This window comes from Lepus europaeus, chromosome 12 (assembly GCF_033115175.1).
Source record: "Lepus europaeus isolate LE1 chromosome 12, mLepTim1.pri, whole genome shotgun sequence".
Taxonomy (NCBI): domain Eukaryota; kingdom Metazoa; phylum Chordata; class Mammalia; order Lagomorpha; family Leporidae; genus Lepus; species Lepus europaeus.
Genome location: NC_084838.1, coordinates 19,884,068 through 19,899,986, shown reverse-complemented (window position 1 = coordinate 19,899,986; position 15,919 = coordinate 19,884,068). Strand labels below are relative to the sequence as shown.

Below are 15,919 nucleotides of genomic sequence, written 5' to 3'. Positions count from 1 at the left end.
GGCTCAAACCCCGCTGCGGAGTGGATGAGTAAATGCTCAATCTTGGTCCCTCCGTGCAGCTGGGGGCTGAGCCGCTCGTCCCAGATGCCTGGGCAGTGACTCTGCTTTCTCCTCCGAATTCGCTCCCCCCCCCCCCCCACAAATGCTCCGCAGCTGCCACGTCTGGGCTGAGGACACATGGCATAGGTAAATCTCCCTTCAATCAAACCCCAAACTGTTCTCTCATCCAGATTCTCTGGGAATAACGACACGGCCAGTCGCGGCGTGCTAAGAATTCACTATTTCTCCAAGAACCACGGCTTCCCCAACATCTGTGTGCTCATCAGGGAGCCGGGCCCCGAGGCAGCACCAGGCCTCCACGCGGCCCGTCTGTTCCCCACTCCAAGCGGCTCCCTCGCCTGCTTGCGCCGCTGCACCCCAGGGAGCTGTGTGCGGCCCTCCAAGCCCCCTCCTTCAAGATCACAAAACAACACGACAGCATCTGCCCCACAGGAAAGCGCCAGCAAGCAGGGGGCTCAACAATCAGGAAACGGGGGTCCGGGCGGCAAGGCCCGAGGAGTGGCAGAGGAAGGGCCGATGACCAGTGGGAGGACGGCAATGCGGAGTTCTTCTCCTCTTCCTGGTTTTCTTTAACGCTACTTAAAGGTGCCTTTCCTTCGAGCCTCACACAAGCGGTTTACACAAATCCACGGTTCACTCCCAGCACCCTCTTCTCTTTACGAGTGTGAACTTCTCCAAGGCTGGGACGCAGCAGAACGTGACCCCCACTCCTGTGCCAGAGACGTGGGCTGCGCAGGGGCTGGAACAGGGACCTGACATTGGGAGGTCCCGGCGCTCAGTGAGCCATGGCTGCGGCTGCCAGGGAAGCAAAAGCATCAGCAAGCAAAGAAGGGCAAAGAACCTTGACCTTGGGGATGACCCTCCCAGGAGCCTGCAGAACAGTGGCCAACAGGGGGCGCACTCCTCAGCCAAACAACTCAGCAGAGGACAGCAGATTCCAGAAATATATCGATTCCTTTTTAGTGCAATTCTTCAATTATCCACTAAGCCTGGCTTTCAGTCCCTTGTAATTTAAGTAAATTGCTTTACGAATGTTCTTTTAAATTTTGTCTCTTTATCCTGTTTTTTGGTTTTTGTTTTGTTGTTGTTGTTTTTTTTTTTTTTTTTTTTTGAGTAAAGGAAGAACAAACAGGATTCTAGCAGTCATAAATATAATCGCTCCACATGAGCCAGAGTGAGTTAGCAATGGAGCGTTTTATAGTTTCGGATCGATGTCGCACGCACTCAGATCCGTCAGGAATATCTGTTTATATCCCTCTCTTTCTCTCGGTACGCTATGCAGTTTATTCCCCTCCCAGGCATCCCACAGCCCACACTCAACACCCTCTGGCCATTCTCAGCTGAAAAGCTGATGGGCCCCCCATGTAATTCAAGCTCGGATGGAAGAAGCTGGATTCCAGGGGGATGAACCAACCAGCTCCTAAAAACCCGCTCAGCAGATACCAGCATAGAGGGGTAGGCACTGTAGTGCAGTGGGTTCAGCCGCCCCTTGGGACGCCCTTATCACCTATCAGAGTCCCAAATTCAAGTCCCAGCTCTGCTCCCAGCTCCTGTTTCCTGCTAATGAGCTCCCTGCCACCTATGTGGGAGACCTGCAGAGAGATCCTGGCTCCTGGTTTTGGTCTGCCCCAGGTATTCGGGGAGTGAACCAGCAGATGGAAGATCTCTCTTTCTCTGTCTCTCAAATAAAAATGAACAAATTTTTTTTAAAGACTGATGAATTTGATGATATCAAAACACGAGACGTGTGATCACATGGGCACAGGATATCAAGGGAGTTAGGCACCAGAACAGAGTGTGTGAATACATACGCACACATATAAACAAAACATGGAAGAGTTCAATTTCATTACTTAAATTATGCAAATGAAAATAGGATACCTTTTTGTCTATCAGATTGGGAAAAAAAAAAAAAAACAGAAAAGAAATGGAACCTCCCACTGCTAATGTTGGTAGGAAGTACAAAAAATCCCGAATTCTAGGGGCAGGTGTTCAGCCTAGCAGTTGAGATGCCAGTTAAGACACCACGTCCCATATCACAGCGCTTGGATTTGACTCCTGGCTCCAGCTCCTGACTCCAGGTTCCTGCTGCCGTAGACCTGGGGTGGTGGTGATGGTTCAAGTAACTGGATTCTTGCCATACACGTGGTAGACTTGGATCAAGGTCCTGGCTCCCCGCTTCAGCTCTGGCTCAGCCCTGGCCACTGTAGGCATTTAGAGCAGAAAGAACTCGGTCCATTTCTGTCTCTCCAAAAAATAAGATTTTTTTAAGTCCTTCCTAAGAGCTGTTTGGCAACAGTAACAGTTATCAAAAGTCTGGGGGCTAGCATTGTGGCGCAGTCGGTAAAGCTGCCACCTGCAGTGCCAGCATCCCATATGGGTGCCGGTTCGAGTCCTTGCTGCTCCACTTCCAATCCAGCTCCCTGACAAAGCCTGGAAAAACAGTAGAAGATGGCCCAAGTCCTTGAGCCCCTGCACCCACATGGGAGACACCGAAGAAGCTTGTGGCTTTGGATCAGCTCAGCTCTGGCAGATGCAGCCATTTAGGGAGTGAACCAGTGGGTGGAAAACCTTTCTCTCTCTCTGCCACTGCCCCTCTGTAACTCTGCCTTTCAAATAAATAAATGAATTTTTTTTAAAAGTCTGAAAATTATGCCTTTTGCAAAGCCCACGCCACTGCGAGTCAGACAGCCCGAGGAATCATTGGAGATGTGCTTAAAGATTAATGCACAAGGATCTTTGAAGCAGCATTATGGATAATATTTAACAAAACAAACTGTCCAACAAGAAATTAGTTAGATAAATCATGTACCTCCGTGCTCTTCTACACCATGCAGTCATTAAAAATCCAAGCTCTAAAAATATGTCAAAGCGGGGAAACAGCCAGGACACACGGCTGGACAGAGGGGGCAGGTCAGACCCCCGTGTTCTGGAAGGGCAGGTTTATAGTGAATTCCCACGGAAACGTCTTTTGGGGGAGACAGGAACTATTAACAGCAATTACTTCATGGGTAGGCAGGTAGGTGTGAATATCAATGATTTTTGCTTTTTGGGGCTTTCCACAATGTTTAAGTTGAGTTCACAGATCTGAGGTCATTCAGATACAGGCAGAAATAAACACACCTACACAGACGCACAAGCACTGGCTTTTAAGATGAGTCTCCACGGATTCTTCTCTACCCATTTCCTATGAACCAAAAACAGCAGTCCTGGGGCCGGCACTGTGGCGCAGTGGGCTAACACCCTGGCCTGAAGCGCTGGCATCCCATATGGGCGCCGGTTCGAGACCCAGCTGCTCCACTTCCTGTCCAGCTCTCTGCTATGGCCTGGGAAAGCAGTAGAAGATGGCCCAAGTCCTTGGGCCCCTGCACCCACGTGGGAGACTGGGAAGAAGCTCCTAGCTCCTGCCTTCGGATCGGCACAGCTCCGGCCGTTGCAGCCATCTGGGGAGTACCATCGAATGGAAGACCTCTCTCTCTCTGCCTCTCCTCTCTCTGTGTAACTCTGACTTTCAAATAAATAAAATAAATCTTTAAAAAAAAAAAAAGCAGTCCTTCAGCCTGTCTAGTCTGTGACCGTGTTCTCACCCCTGGGTGTTCTGACCCAGTTCTGTGGTAGTGTAGCGGAATCAGAGACCCCACCCTTTAACGTGATGGTTTCACAGGCACTGGTTTAGTCCAATGGGGCTTGAGCACAGATCACAGCCCCCGAGCAGGGAACCGACACAGACACGGAACAGCATATAAAAACCCGACAAAGGTCAGGACATGGGCAAGGATTAAAGTGCCCAGCGCCGCCTCTGTCCCTGACGCCTGGTCAATAAAGCGCGTGGACTTGTCTGGGAGAGCGCAGGGTGGCTGCCGCCTGGGCCTCCTCATCCATTTCCTTAAAGGACAAACAGGGGGAGGACACTTAAGCATCTGCAGAACGTCTACTCCGGCTGCCACCACACGGGCTGCACTCCCTGCTTCCCCGCTAAAGCAGCCGAGGCTCCTGGTCGTGAGTGTGCACTTGAAAAGGCAGGAAGCCCTGGGTTCTAATCCACCTCCTCTTCCAATTGTTTCCTCTCCCCTCCACGGGGCTGCACCCGGAGGCCCGGCAGAGCTCCAGAGGGCACACAGCGTGTCAATGTGGTGCATTTCATTAACACTCTGAGCATCAGCAGCATCTTGGGGATGTATTTTGTGCCTTCTCCAGTGCCAGGAGGGGCGCCATCGTACAGGAAAACAGCTCCACCAAGGCAGCGGTGTGAACCAGCAGGTAAATACCGAGTGCTCAGACCCGCAGGTGCACCCAGTGCTTCTGTGGCATGACAGTATCCTTGTCATGGTGATGAGGAAACCTGCCCGGAAGTGAAGCGACTCGCTCACATCGTGATTTGACTGAGGAGGAATCTGAGAATCAGAGAGGTTTAGAATCTTGTTCAGGGCTCCAGTTGGGATTCGAACCCAGAAACGTGGCTCCAGAGCCACTGTGGATGTCACCTCTCTCCATGATGGCGGTAAAGGCACAATCCCTCAAGTCAGCAAAACTGGGGCTAACACATAGCTTGGTTCTCCGACTCTCCCACCCTCCCCTCCCCCTTCCCCTCTCCCTTCTTTTTTTTTTTTTTTTAATTTTTGACAGAGTGGACAGTGAGAGAGAGAGAGACAGATAGAAAGGTCTCCCTTTTTGCCGTTGGTTCACCCTCCAATGGCCGCTGCGGCCGGCACACCGCGCTGATCCTAAGACAGGAGCCAGGTGCTTCTCCTGGTCTCCCATGGGGTGCAGGGCCCAAGCACTCGGGCCATCCTCCACTGCCCTCCCTGGCCACAGCAGAGAGCTGGCCTGGAAGAGGGGCAACGGGATAGAATCCGGCGCCCCGACTGGGACTAGAACCCGGTGTGCCGGCGCCACTAGGTGGAGGATTAGCCTGTTGAGCCACGGCGCTGGCCATCTCTCCCTTCTTTTTAAGATTTAGTTATTTGCAAGGCAGAGTTACAAAGAGACTGATATTGTCCATCTGTTGGTTCACTCCCCATTGGCCGTAACATCTGGGGCTGGGCCAGGCTGAAGCCAGGAGTCTGGAAGTGCATCCAGGTCTCCCACGTGAGTGCAGGGGCCTAAGCACCTGGCCCATCATCTGCTGCCTTCCCATGCACACTAGCAGGGAACTCGATCAGAAATGGAGCAGCCAGGACTCAGACCTGTGCCCATACGGGATGTCGGCGTCAGTTAGCGGCTGAACACGCTGCTCCACCAGCACTGGCCCCACCACTTTCTACCTTTGTGACAATTAGCAAGTGGCAAACTCCCTGCAAGAGCTATTGTGAGGCTGAAATGGGTTTGTACAGACAGGGTCTGAAAACAGTGTCTGGCTCATTGTGAGCCCTCGCTCAATACAAAGGTTATTATCATACACTGAGCAACAGAGGGAAGAAAACAGTGGGAAATATATTATCTGTGTTATGACAGAAGCAAAGCAGGCAGTCACAGTGAGGGGACCGAGGAGAGGAAGGGAAGGATCCCACCCATGGGCACAGTGACAGGGTGGGTGGCCAGGTCTGCTGGGGAGGGTGACAGAGGCCAGGCCTAACAGCATCCATGGGTGTCAACAGGTGGAGCGAATCGAAGCCTTCACTTAGAGGAGTGTGCTTGCTGGTTTGGTCTCCGCTTGGGGAGCAGCTGGAGAAGAGGCTTGTGCGCAAACAGGACCAGGTCCCAGGCAGCCTGAAGGCCAGGATAAAGGGCTTGGCCCCTACCCTGCAACCCCCCCAGCTCAGGAGCAGGGACCAGGTAGAGCATGGCTGGAGCAGACAGAAACATCGAAAAGCCATCCTACCCCCAGGATGGAGAACAGGCGGCTGCAGGGCAGGTGAGCAAGAGAGGAGACAGACGCACTGTGGAGGAAGCAGCCACAACCAAGGAGAGGGTGTGTGGACTGAGACCTCTGCAGGGAGCTCAGAGCAACCCCACTGGGGCTGGTGCAGTCCTCAACAGGACCCTGTGGGGCAGAAACCGGCCAAGGTCACTGACTTGGGAGATGGCCATGGCTTAAGGGCGAGGGAAGGTGCCATCCCAGGGCGGGAGAGGAGCCAGGACTTCCGGAGCAAATAAAGATGATTCCTAAGGCTGGATAAGAGCTAAAAATAGAGACAACAAATAAATCCACTGAAATCAGGCACGGATCCTGCTCAAAGATGCAAAGGCTAGGAAACCGGGGAGACACAGAGGTTTGGAGAAGAGGGGAAGGAATAGGGGGAGATGGCTGCATGTGGGTTTTTGAAGCAGCTTTTAGAATCTCAGTTTGGGAAGGGCTCTTGGAATGAGAGGAAGGCTCTCGAGAGAGGGGAGCAAAGCAAGGCGATGAAGCCAAGGACACGAGTACGCTGGGTCCAGAGGCACCAACAGCAGGCAGCCCCAGCCCCTGCTTGGGGGCGGGGAGGAGTGGGAAGGCGGGAGGAAGACCCTCCGCCCACCTTTGGTGGGAGGTCTCCCACTGTGTGGCAGGTCCACGTCTGAAAGGCAGACCACTTTTCTTTCCTTGTCCTGGCTGGAATAACTCTCGATGTGACCTGGCACATTATTTCAGACGCAGTTCAAATAAATTACAGGTTTGGGTTTGTTTTCAAGCGCAGAAGCCCAAGTTCTCCAATCACCACGTTCACCTGCATTAATTGCTTAAATGGGCTCTGGAAACTGCCACCTCCTCTCCCGCCTCGTGAGAGCCCCTGGGGAGCCCATCAGGGAAAGATGCTGTGGAACAAGGTGAGGCGGCAGCCGTCACACGCTGGGCCGCTGGCTGCGCGGCCTCCCCACATTTGTTACGACAACGTCACAGAAAATCGGACGGGAGGGTAGGGACACACAAATTCCGTTCGACCCCTGGGGTTGACAACAGACCGCTGTAAGGTGAAAACGCAGAAGCCCAAAGCCAGAGAGAGGCGCAATCACTTCTTGAAAGAAATATCCCGGTTAGGCGGGGATATTGATCACATGGAGGAAATGACTCGGCAATTCACACAGCGACAGTGGACCACGCGCACACGCGGCCCCCGCGGCCCGACGGGTTCTTCCAAGAGCACTAAAACCAAGCAGGCACAACGGAAGACGTTCAAAGCCAAGTGAATGCTGTCAATAACACTCTTCATTACAATGCCTGCAGTGGGACCTCCAGGGCGGGCCATATTTTCCGAACCTGTGATGTCTGTGAGGGCTGTGAACCAGCTTGAGCTGTGTGTGTGTGTGTGTATGGGGTTCTCTAAGTCACAGAGAGGCAAAAAGACTTGCCTCTCTCTCTCTCTCTCTCTCTCTGGGGGGGGAGGGTGTCTCTAAGTCAGAGAGGCAAAAAGACCTGCCTGCCCAGGTCACAGCCCGGGAACACTGTCAGATGAAGCCCCCTCCAGCTCTGACCTCTTGGGTCCAGGGCTCTCTTCCTTGGATTTTTCCAGTGTCATCAGATGAGCTTGCACATCTGGAGTCTGGCTCCACCAGAGCAAAGCTTGGAACAGGTCAACCCTTTCCGTGGCTCCAGATGGGGGCGCTGAGGAGGGGTCCTCAGGGGAAGAAGGGGTTCCCAAGCCTTAGCACCGTGAAGACTTGCCTGCAGGGCTGGTTAACTCTCAAGCAAGCTATGGCTGGTGAATCACCCCGTGTAAGCCCCTGACACCTGTGTATGTGGAATCAGCCTCTTTGATGTCACTTAACCATGTTCCTCCCTGTCGCCTGCAGCCTTTGAAACCGGGGGAGAAGACATCACAGGGCTTGTTTGCAGAGGGCTGATATATTGGCTTTGCATTCCATGTTGAAGGGATGCTGTTTTTATGAAACTCAGGTAGAGAGGAAAAATAATTCTGAGACCAGCTGCCGGCTGAAGCAAAGCCCCAGCCAATCTAGCCAAAGAACACAAATCCTCAAAGGAGGAAGGAGGCGAGGTGCTGGGACTGGCAAAGAGGAAAAAATAAAGCTATGCATGCACGCTAGATGCTGGAATATAGCAGCTTCCACACACCCGTGACTGCTGGGGGCATGGCCTTTGCCAGAAATGAGTGCTTCCTGCTACCTGAAGGTGAGGGTTTTTTTTTTTTTTTTTAAATAAAATACCAAAAGATGTCTCTCCAAATTGGTTCATTGATTGCTTCAGAATGCAAAAATAATTCTACTCTGGAATCACAGAGATGAGCTGCTCAAAGAAGCTGCATCTGGGAATGGAGTTTTTCAATTAAGTGCAAAGGGGCCAAGGAAGCAGCCATAGGGGCCTTGCAGGATGGATGTGGACTGCAGAGGGGTGGGGAAAGCTGCTGCCCCCCCCAGGCACAGACCACGTTTCTTAAAGGTATTTCACAGAAACACTCAGGGAGGGTTTCCAATGTTCTCATGCCCAGTACATCATTTGTCCCCACAACCATCCCTGGAGGGAGGTGGCTATGCCCATTTCACAGCTGTAAAGACTGAGGTTCTGGCCGGCGCCGCGGCTCAATAGGCTAATCCTCCACCTGCGGCACCGGCATACCGGGTTCTAGTCCCGGCTGGGGCGCCGGATTCTGTCCCGGTTGCTCCTCTTCCAGGCCAGCTCTCTGCTATGGCCCGGGAGTGCAGTGGAGGATGGCCCAAGTCCTTGGGCCCTGCACCCGCATGGGAGACCAGGAGAAGCACCTGGCTCCTGGCTTCGGATCAGCACAGTGCGCCGGCCGCAGCGGCCATTGGAGGGTGAAACAATGGTAAAGGAAGACCTTTCTCTCTGTCTCTCTCTCTCACTGCCCACTCTGCCTGTCAAAAAAAAAAAAAAAAAAGACTGAGGTTCTGAGATGTTGTGTGCACTGCCCACCCCAACACACAGCCAGCTCCGTGACAAAGCACATGCCAGAGCCTGCGGTTTTCCCCAACTTTCCGTGCCACACCTACTACACTGCCACATGGGAGCTTTCTTCAATCTTATATTCAGGGACCAGGGACGCCTGAACTCACTGGTGATGGATTAGGACCAACATCATTCCGTTCATTCAGTAAAGACTCACTCACTGATTCAAGTACCTACTGTGTGCCAGGAGCTGGGGAGCTGTGAACAAGCGAGGGAGTCGATCTTGGTCCTCAGGGAGCTCACCTGTCACGGGGGAGGCAGACGGTGAACAATGCCCTCCTAGTAGCGACAGGCACACTGAAGGGAATTACAGCAGGGCACAGCGCTGGGGGCTGGGAGGGACGGGTGCTGCTTTGGAGAGGACGATCACAGTAGCGGAAACGCTCGGTGACCTTGGCTGTGGAAGGTCCATGCCCTTCCGTCCCCTATGACATCATGAGGACGGGGGCCGTGTCCCCTGTACATCTCTGTCTTGCAAGTGGCAGCCACTGGCGCGTGGTGGGCGGAAGGATCCCTCTGAAGACGGAGTTGGCCGAGACAGACACACTGGACTTGGCCGTGCAGATTTCGAGTCCCCATTGAGTAACAGGAAGTCAGTCTCTGGGCGGTTGGTAAAGGGCCCCTATGCCAGCATATCCTCCTGTCTTCCCGCAGGGGGCCGACGCCATCTTCCCAAAGACGGGTTCCGGGCAGAGAAGCCACTTGGTTCCTAATCCCAAAGGTGACCTCGGACTCTGTAATTTCATCTGCCCGGGCCTCCCTGCCTGCTCTGGGGAAGATTAAGCGGGACAGGTGGGACGCCATGCATAGCTGGTACTCCTCTTTGCTCCCCGGAGTCCCTCCAGCAGAGCAAAGTTAAACAGAGCCATGGACACTAGGGACCGTGTCAGTGCGAGTTCATCATCGGCACCTGTACCTCCTGGTGGGGGATGCTAATATCAGGGGGCTCTGCAGGTGTGGGGGCAGCGGATATGAGGCGACTCTGCCCCTTCCTCTCAATTTCACCGTGAACCTAAAACCCCTCTAAGAAAATAAAAAGTGTGTTAAAAAAACAAAAAAAAAAACAAAAAACCTTCCAAGTGCTCTGGCCCCAAGGTGCCACTTTCAGTGCTGGCACCGGAATGCATGGGAAAGGAATGAGGAGAGAGCTGGATTCCTGCTCCCTGCACCCCTTCCTCGAGCCAGGCTGCTACAGTACAAGGGAAACCCAGCAGCACAGAACCCTTCAGCACCAGCCCCAACCCTGGGGCACAATCAGAAGACTGTGTGAGCTCCCAATTCCTATCAGGTTCTTGCTTGGGGGTTTAAAACCAGAAAAAGAATCTGCTTTGAGAGACTCGGATTTCAGCCTCCAGCTACCTGCACCATTTAATGTCATTTCTTCTAATCAGATTCTCTGGTCTTGGCTGGGGACTACGAGTCTGTGGTTCCCCAGCAGCGGAGACCAAAGGCTGTGGCGTGAGGGCATTCAAGAGCCTTGCTACAGGCAGCCAGCTGGGGCCTAATCCCTGACCGACACCTCCCTCCGTGCAAAACCCTCTGCAGGATGTCAGGGGGATTAGGACAGTGAGGAGGGCTCCATGTGCGGTGAGCAGAGCTCACAGGCACGCAGGCAAGAGGCTGTGTGCACTTGACAGGTGCACACAGCCAGCCTGCCGTGCGTGTGGCTGAAGGCGGGCGGAGGAGGCGAGTGCCCCAACACACAGTGCCCCCGGTCAAGGGCCCACCCTTCTCTTGGCAGCTTCATCACATGACCAAGCACCAGTGGGCTTGTCAGCACAGAAGAATGGCAGGGAACAAGAAGCGGGCACTGGGGCGCGTCTCTCTCTTTTGTGCCCAGCCGCAAATCAGGAGGTGAGAATCTTCTCAAAATCTTTGGATCCTTCAAAATAAATAACGGCACTGTCCTGCACCCTACGAAATGCTCCCTTGATCTGAACAGTAAACAGCCAGCTCAACTAGGATTTTGTCCTAGGTAGGCATCATAATTTTCTAAAACCTGGAGGATCAGCTTGAGCCAAATAAACACACGAGACTAAATTAAAGACATGGACCCTCTGCATGCACTGTTTCGCACTCCAGACACGCAGCAGCCGCAAAGCCACTCCAGACAAGGTTTATGAATCATGGACTTTACACGTGTCACGGCTGGCAGGGCTCGCAGGCCCCAAGGATACAAGCAAGGCCAGAGGAAACACCCAAGGTTTCCAGATGGGAGTACTGGAAGGAGCTGAGCGGGCGAAGCCACGCTGCAGACACCAAGTTGGGAATGGCAGTGATGTGTAACAGTGTCGGCTAACCAAGTGTAAGGGGAAATTGACACACGTGTGGCTCCTACAGTGACTTCTGTCGCTAGGAACAGGTCCTGCCTGGGTTATTATACACAGGAAGGGAGCATGTGATAACTCTTGAATTGATGCAAAGAGCCAGCCAGTTTTTAACTTCCAGAACATTTCAAATGCTACGACACTCCTCAGACTTACCCATGGGGACACTGAGGATACAGCGCAGCCGTTTTCTTTCTATTGAGATGAAACACACCCATGCATACAGCAGCACTCAGAAACCCCGTGTTCTGCTCCCCACATCACCGGGGGACTCAGGAAACACATGGGGACGTGACTTTGATTCTGAGCACTCCCAGGGTGGTGCTGAGGCGGCAGAATCCTAATGTGAGTTTCTCATGTACTTGGCAATAGCAGTGAGTTCCTGGGTTGAGAGACAGAGGTCAAGGTCTCCCAGGACAGTTGACTTGGGAGCAGGGTAGACAGGGTGCCCAGATTCCTGTCTCCCCATCCTTAGCCAACTTGCTTTACTCTGCCTTCCCCGAAGGCAGTTCCAGAAGAACAGGCAAACATCAGAGGAGGCATTCCACACGCCTCTGTGCAGCACGTGTAGAGCACATCACAGACTGAGCTTGGGCCAGAGAGGCCGAGCGACCTGCTCAAGGTCACACAGCAAGCGAGCGCAACAGAGCCTACCACAGCATCCCAGGGCTGTGGACTCCTTGCCCAATGGAGCAAGCATCTTTGGCTGAAAACCTTGGAAAGATCTACCTCTTACTGTTATTAGTTTGGCTCCTGTTCACTCAAGATACATTTTTCCAAAAATCAAACATTTCAACATAATTGCAACTAGCAAATGGCTCGCCCTACCTGGACCTGTCAGGGCTGATTTAGCAAACAGTTTTCCCAAGAGGGTTGGCAGCCTGGCCTCCTCGAGGACAAAACGCTCTGGGAAAACAAGGACCGCGAGACTTGTCAGAAGGAGAAGCAGAAAAAAATGTTTCGCTCAATCCTTCCTTTATAAAGCTGCGACCCTCTCCGACTCCCAACCTAACATTTATTTCACTTTTCCTTTTTAAGTAAAAGTAATCCCTCTATTAAGCTCTCCCTCTGGGAAGTTCCGAGGGGCTCCCCTCACCGTGCACCTCTCTTTTCATCCCAGAGGAAAACTGAAGATTTTCAGATTGCAAAGACACCCCTTACTAGATGCAAGGTCATGTCCTGGAACAGACAGAGGGGGTGAGCAGGAGAGCCAGCGGCGCTGGAGGTGACTCTGCAGTGGGGTTAGCAGTGATGCATCTTACCATCCAATCCCGACCAGGCGCCACGCAGAGCTGTGCCCACCGACAGCGGGAGAAACCCTCCGGGGGGCCGGGGAACCGGGGGACCGAGGGACCAAGGGACCGCCGACGCCAGGCGGAGAAGCTGGGCCCTCTCCGGGCTAGCAGTGAAGTGACTTAGTGCTCCTCGTTTTGTGGGAATGTGTCAAGGGCTCTCTCCCAGGTGCTCTTTTAAACTGTCCCTGATGCTATCTGCCCATCAGGCAACCCCGCCAAGGCCATGGCCTCAGAGACTAAGCTCCGCCTCCTCCGGTTTAAATTGCACCTGCTGCAGTCTAGTCTGTGCCTCTCTCCCACCCGGAGTTAAGGTGACACAAAGCGGCACTCACTCCACCTGCGGCTTCTGAAGGGCCCTAAGGGGTCCAGCCCAGGCTAGGTGTCTGGCACTGACCCAGGGGCAGGGGGGTCATTCTGCCTTAGCAGCATCAGAAGAAGGCACAATGGCAGGGATGAAGGAAGGCTGGTGGCCTGGTGCACACAGGCTCCTGCGCCACCACAGCTTCCACACTCCAAGAGCAGCTCTGTTCCTCTCAGCCTCTCCGGCAAGGACCCTATCCCGGCCTTCAAAAGCGGTGCCATGCAGGCTTCGGGTTTTGTTCTGGAAGCAATAGGAGTAAATACACGAAAGCAAAGGCCTGGTGCTGCCCTGAATCACAGCGCAGAGGCCCTGGGGTACTGTTCAGGAAAGGTCAGCCAGGAGATCCCGAATGTGAAAAACCTAACGGGAGCAGGGAGGGGGGCGACTTGCCAATCAGCTGAAGTTCATGGCCAAGCAGCCTGACCCTCTGCGCACGGCCGGGGCTGGGGTGCAAAGGGAATGGAGAGTCGGGGTTTTTCATATCTGGGTTAACTGATGGCAATTCCATAGCCTCTCACCTCTCCCCCAAGTCTTTTTTAAATTGCCACTAAGATTGAATCCACATTTATAAATGACCATTTGGATCGAGTATCTTTAGAGCAGAAATTTATCATCTGGAAACTCCAGACCTTTTGAGGGCAAGGCTAATGGACTTCTTTATAAATATCTGGAAGGCTAGATCAAAGGAAAAGATTGATGTGGCCAGAGGCAGACAGAGCTGTAGCACGGAAACCCACAGAGAGCTTTGCCGGTCGCACCCCGGAACAGTATCCATCAATTGGCCTTTGTCCAGAAGCTGCAAAGAAGTTTCCAAAAGCCCCAGGCCTCCCCAACCCCCACCAGGGGTCCACCCGCAGGGAAGACAAAGTCAGGAAGCAGATGGTGGCGTCCCAGGTGCATGGGCAGGGAGGTGGCTCAAGACCCACCTGGCCACAGGTCAGGGGACAGCACACAGGAAGTGGCGCAGGTCTCTGTGTCTCAGGAGGCTGCAGGCTAGGGTTCCAAACACCAGTGCTGGGGAGGACCAGGAGGCCTCGGGGTGGCAGGGGTGGTCACGGGCAGCCCCCACCCTCCAGGGAAGCATTTCTCTGCAGCGTGTGTTGCTCTGTTCCTCCCAAACTTCTCACATCTTGTACACAAATGGGGGAGCACTTGGGGTGCTCAATGCCTGCAAGGGATCCTTGAATCCACGCCGAACCAAACACCACCCACCATGCACACTGCACCTGGCTCTCCATAGTCCCGGGCCGGGAGATCAGAGAACACACACACTCCCCTCCACTGCACTGCTGAATCCCTGGCAGCTCACGGCCACAGGATTACTTTTCTCAGTTAACAGCCGCAAGAGGCGCAAACACTCTCTCTCTCTGGGCAGGGGGGATTTCTCTTTGACTTCCAGGACGGTTAGGGACCCCCTTGGCTGGGGCAACTGTCCGGCTGCCCAAGTAGAGAGAAGTGGGGCTTCTGAGAGGCCAAGTGACTTGTACACGACACCTGCAGGCTCTGGTGCCGGGGCTCTGCCGTCACCCCAGCAGACGCTGCGGGCCACTTAGGAGACTAACAAAACTTTCTCCAAGGGGCAAAACCTACAGGATGATGAGAATCCCAACAGCAGGGCAGAGCAGGTGAGACCACCTACCCATGACTGACAGCATGCCAGGCAGAGCCCAGCTCCTAACGCTCTCAGGAATCCACAGTCCTTCTGACTGTTGTAATCGCACGTTTGCCTGAGTGTTTACTAAGAGCTACCTCCTGCAACAGCCTATAAGCCCCCACAAAGGCAAGGCCCGTGCATATTTTGCACATTGCCATTCGCACTTCCCCAGGGGGCACCTATCTGCTCCATAAACTAAGAAGCTTCTAGTCTCAATGGAGCCCAGAAAAGTCTAGCGGTTTGCCTGGAGACACACAGCACGAAGCCCCCATCACTCTGCCCCTACTCCGCCCTGCACGCCTTCGCCAAAGCGCAGCCCTACCTTGACTGCCTCCGCGTGGGTGACGCGGGACAGGTTTTTGTCGTTGACGCGTAGAATCTGGTCCCCGACCCGCAGCCCTTCCTTCTCGGCCAGCGAGCCCGGCTCCACCAGCGACACGTAGATGCCCACGCCGTGTTCCGAGCCGCCGCGGATGCTGAAGCCCAAGCCCTCGTGCGCCTTGGCGCGCCGCAGGCTCACCAGGCGCACCTCCCCGGGCCCCGCGCCGTCGGGGCCGCCCCAGGCGGGCTGCCGGTAGGGGGTGGTGGCGGGCAGGTAGAGGCCCTCGGCCGTGTACTGGTCGAACAGCAGCTGGTCGGAGCGCGGGATGACCAGGCGCAGCATGGGCAGCAGGCGCCGCTTGACCGGGCTGTCCAGCAGCACGCGCAGGGTGCGCACCAGGTCGAAGACGTTGCGGCGCGCGTGGTACGCGTTCAGGCAGTGCGTGAACTGCTCCCGCTCCGCCTCGCTCAGCAGCGCCGTCAGCGCCTGGTGCAGCTGGCGCACGTTGGCAGACAGCAGCCGCAGCCCCGCGCCCCCGCCGCCGCCGCCGCCGCCGCCGCCGCCCGCCCCGGCCGCCGAGCCCAGCGAGCCGGTGGAGGACGAGCTCACCGACAGGCCGTCCAGCTGCGCGTTCATCTCCCCGCCGGGCCCGGCCGGACTCGGGGCGCGCGCCCGGGGGCGCTGCACTCGCGGGCTCCGGAGCGACAGCTGGACGCCGGCGACGCGGAGATCACGGCTGGAGCCTGGGCTTCGGGAGCCGCGGAGACGGCGGCTGGAGGATGGGCGTGGGGGGCTCAGCGACAGCGGCTGGATCCTGGGGGCGGCCAAGCGGCGCTGCTGGAGTCCTGGGGTCGCGGGGACGCTGGAGTCCGGGGGACGCGGGGACGTCGGCCGGGGTCCAGAGGACGCGGAGACGGCGCCGGGCTCCCGGGGGGCAGAGTTGGCGGCGCAGCCCGGAGCTCGCGGACACTGCGGCTGGAGTCCGGGGGGCGCGGGGACGCAGCTACATCCCGGAGGGCAGGGAGCCCACGGGTGGCCGGAGGGCGGGCACAGTAAAGCCG

At 55.1% G+C, this 15,919-nt stretch overlaps 1 protein-coding gene across 1 annotated transcript in view; it reads right to left on the bottom strand.

Moving 5' to 3' along the window:
- The window catches only part of WHRN (whirlin), an 89,523-nt gene extending 74,029 nt beyond the window's left edge, over positions 1-15,494 (bottom strand). The window contains 1 exon segment of the mRNA XM_062207702.1: positions 14,859-15,494. Coding sequence (XP_062063686.1) covers positions 14,859-15,494 — 636 coding nt within the window.
- Between the last annotated feature and the right edge of the window lie 425 nt (positions 15,495-15,919).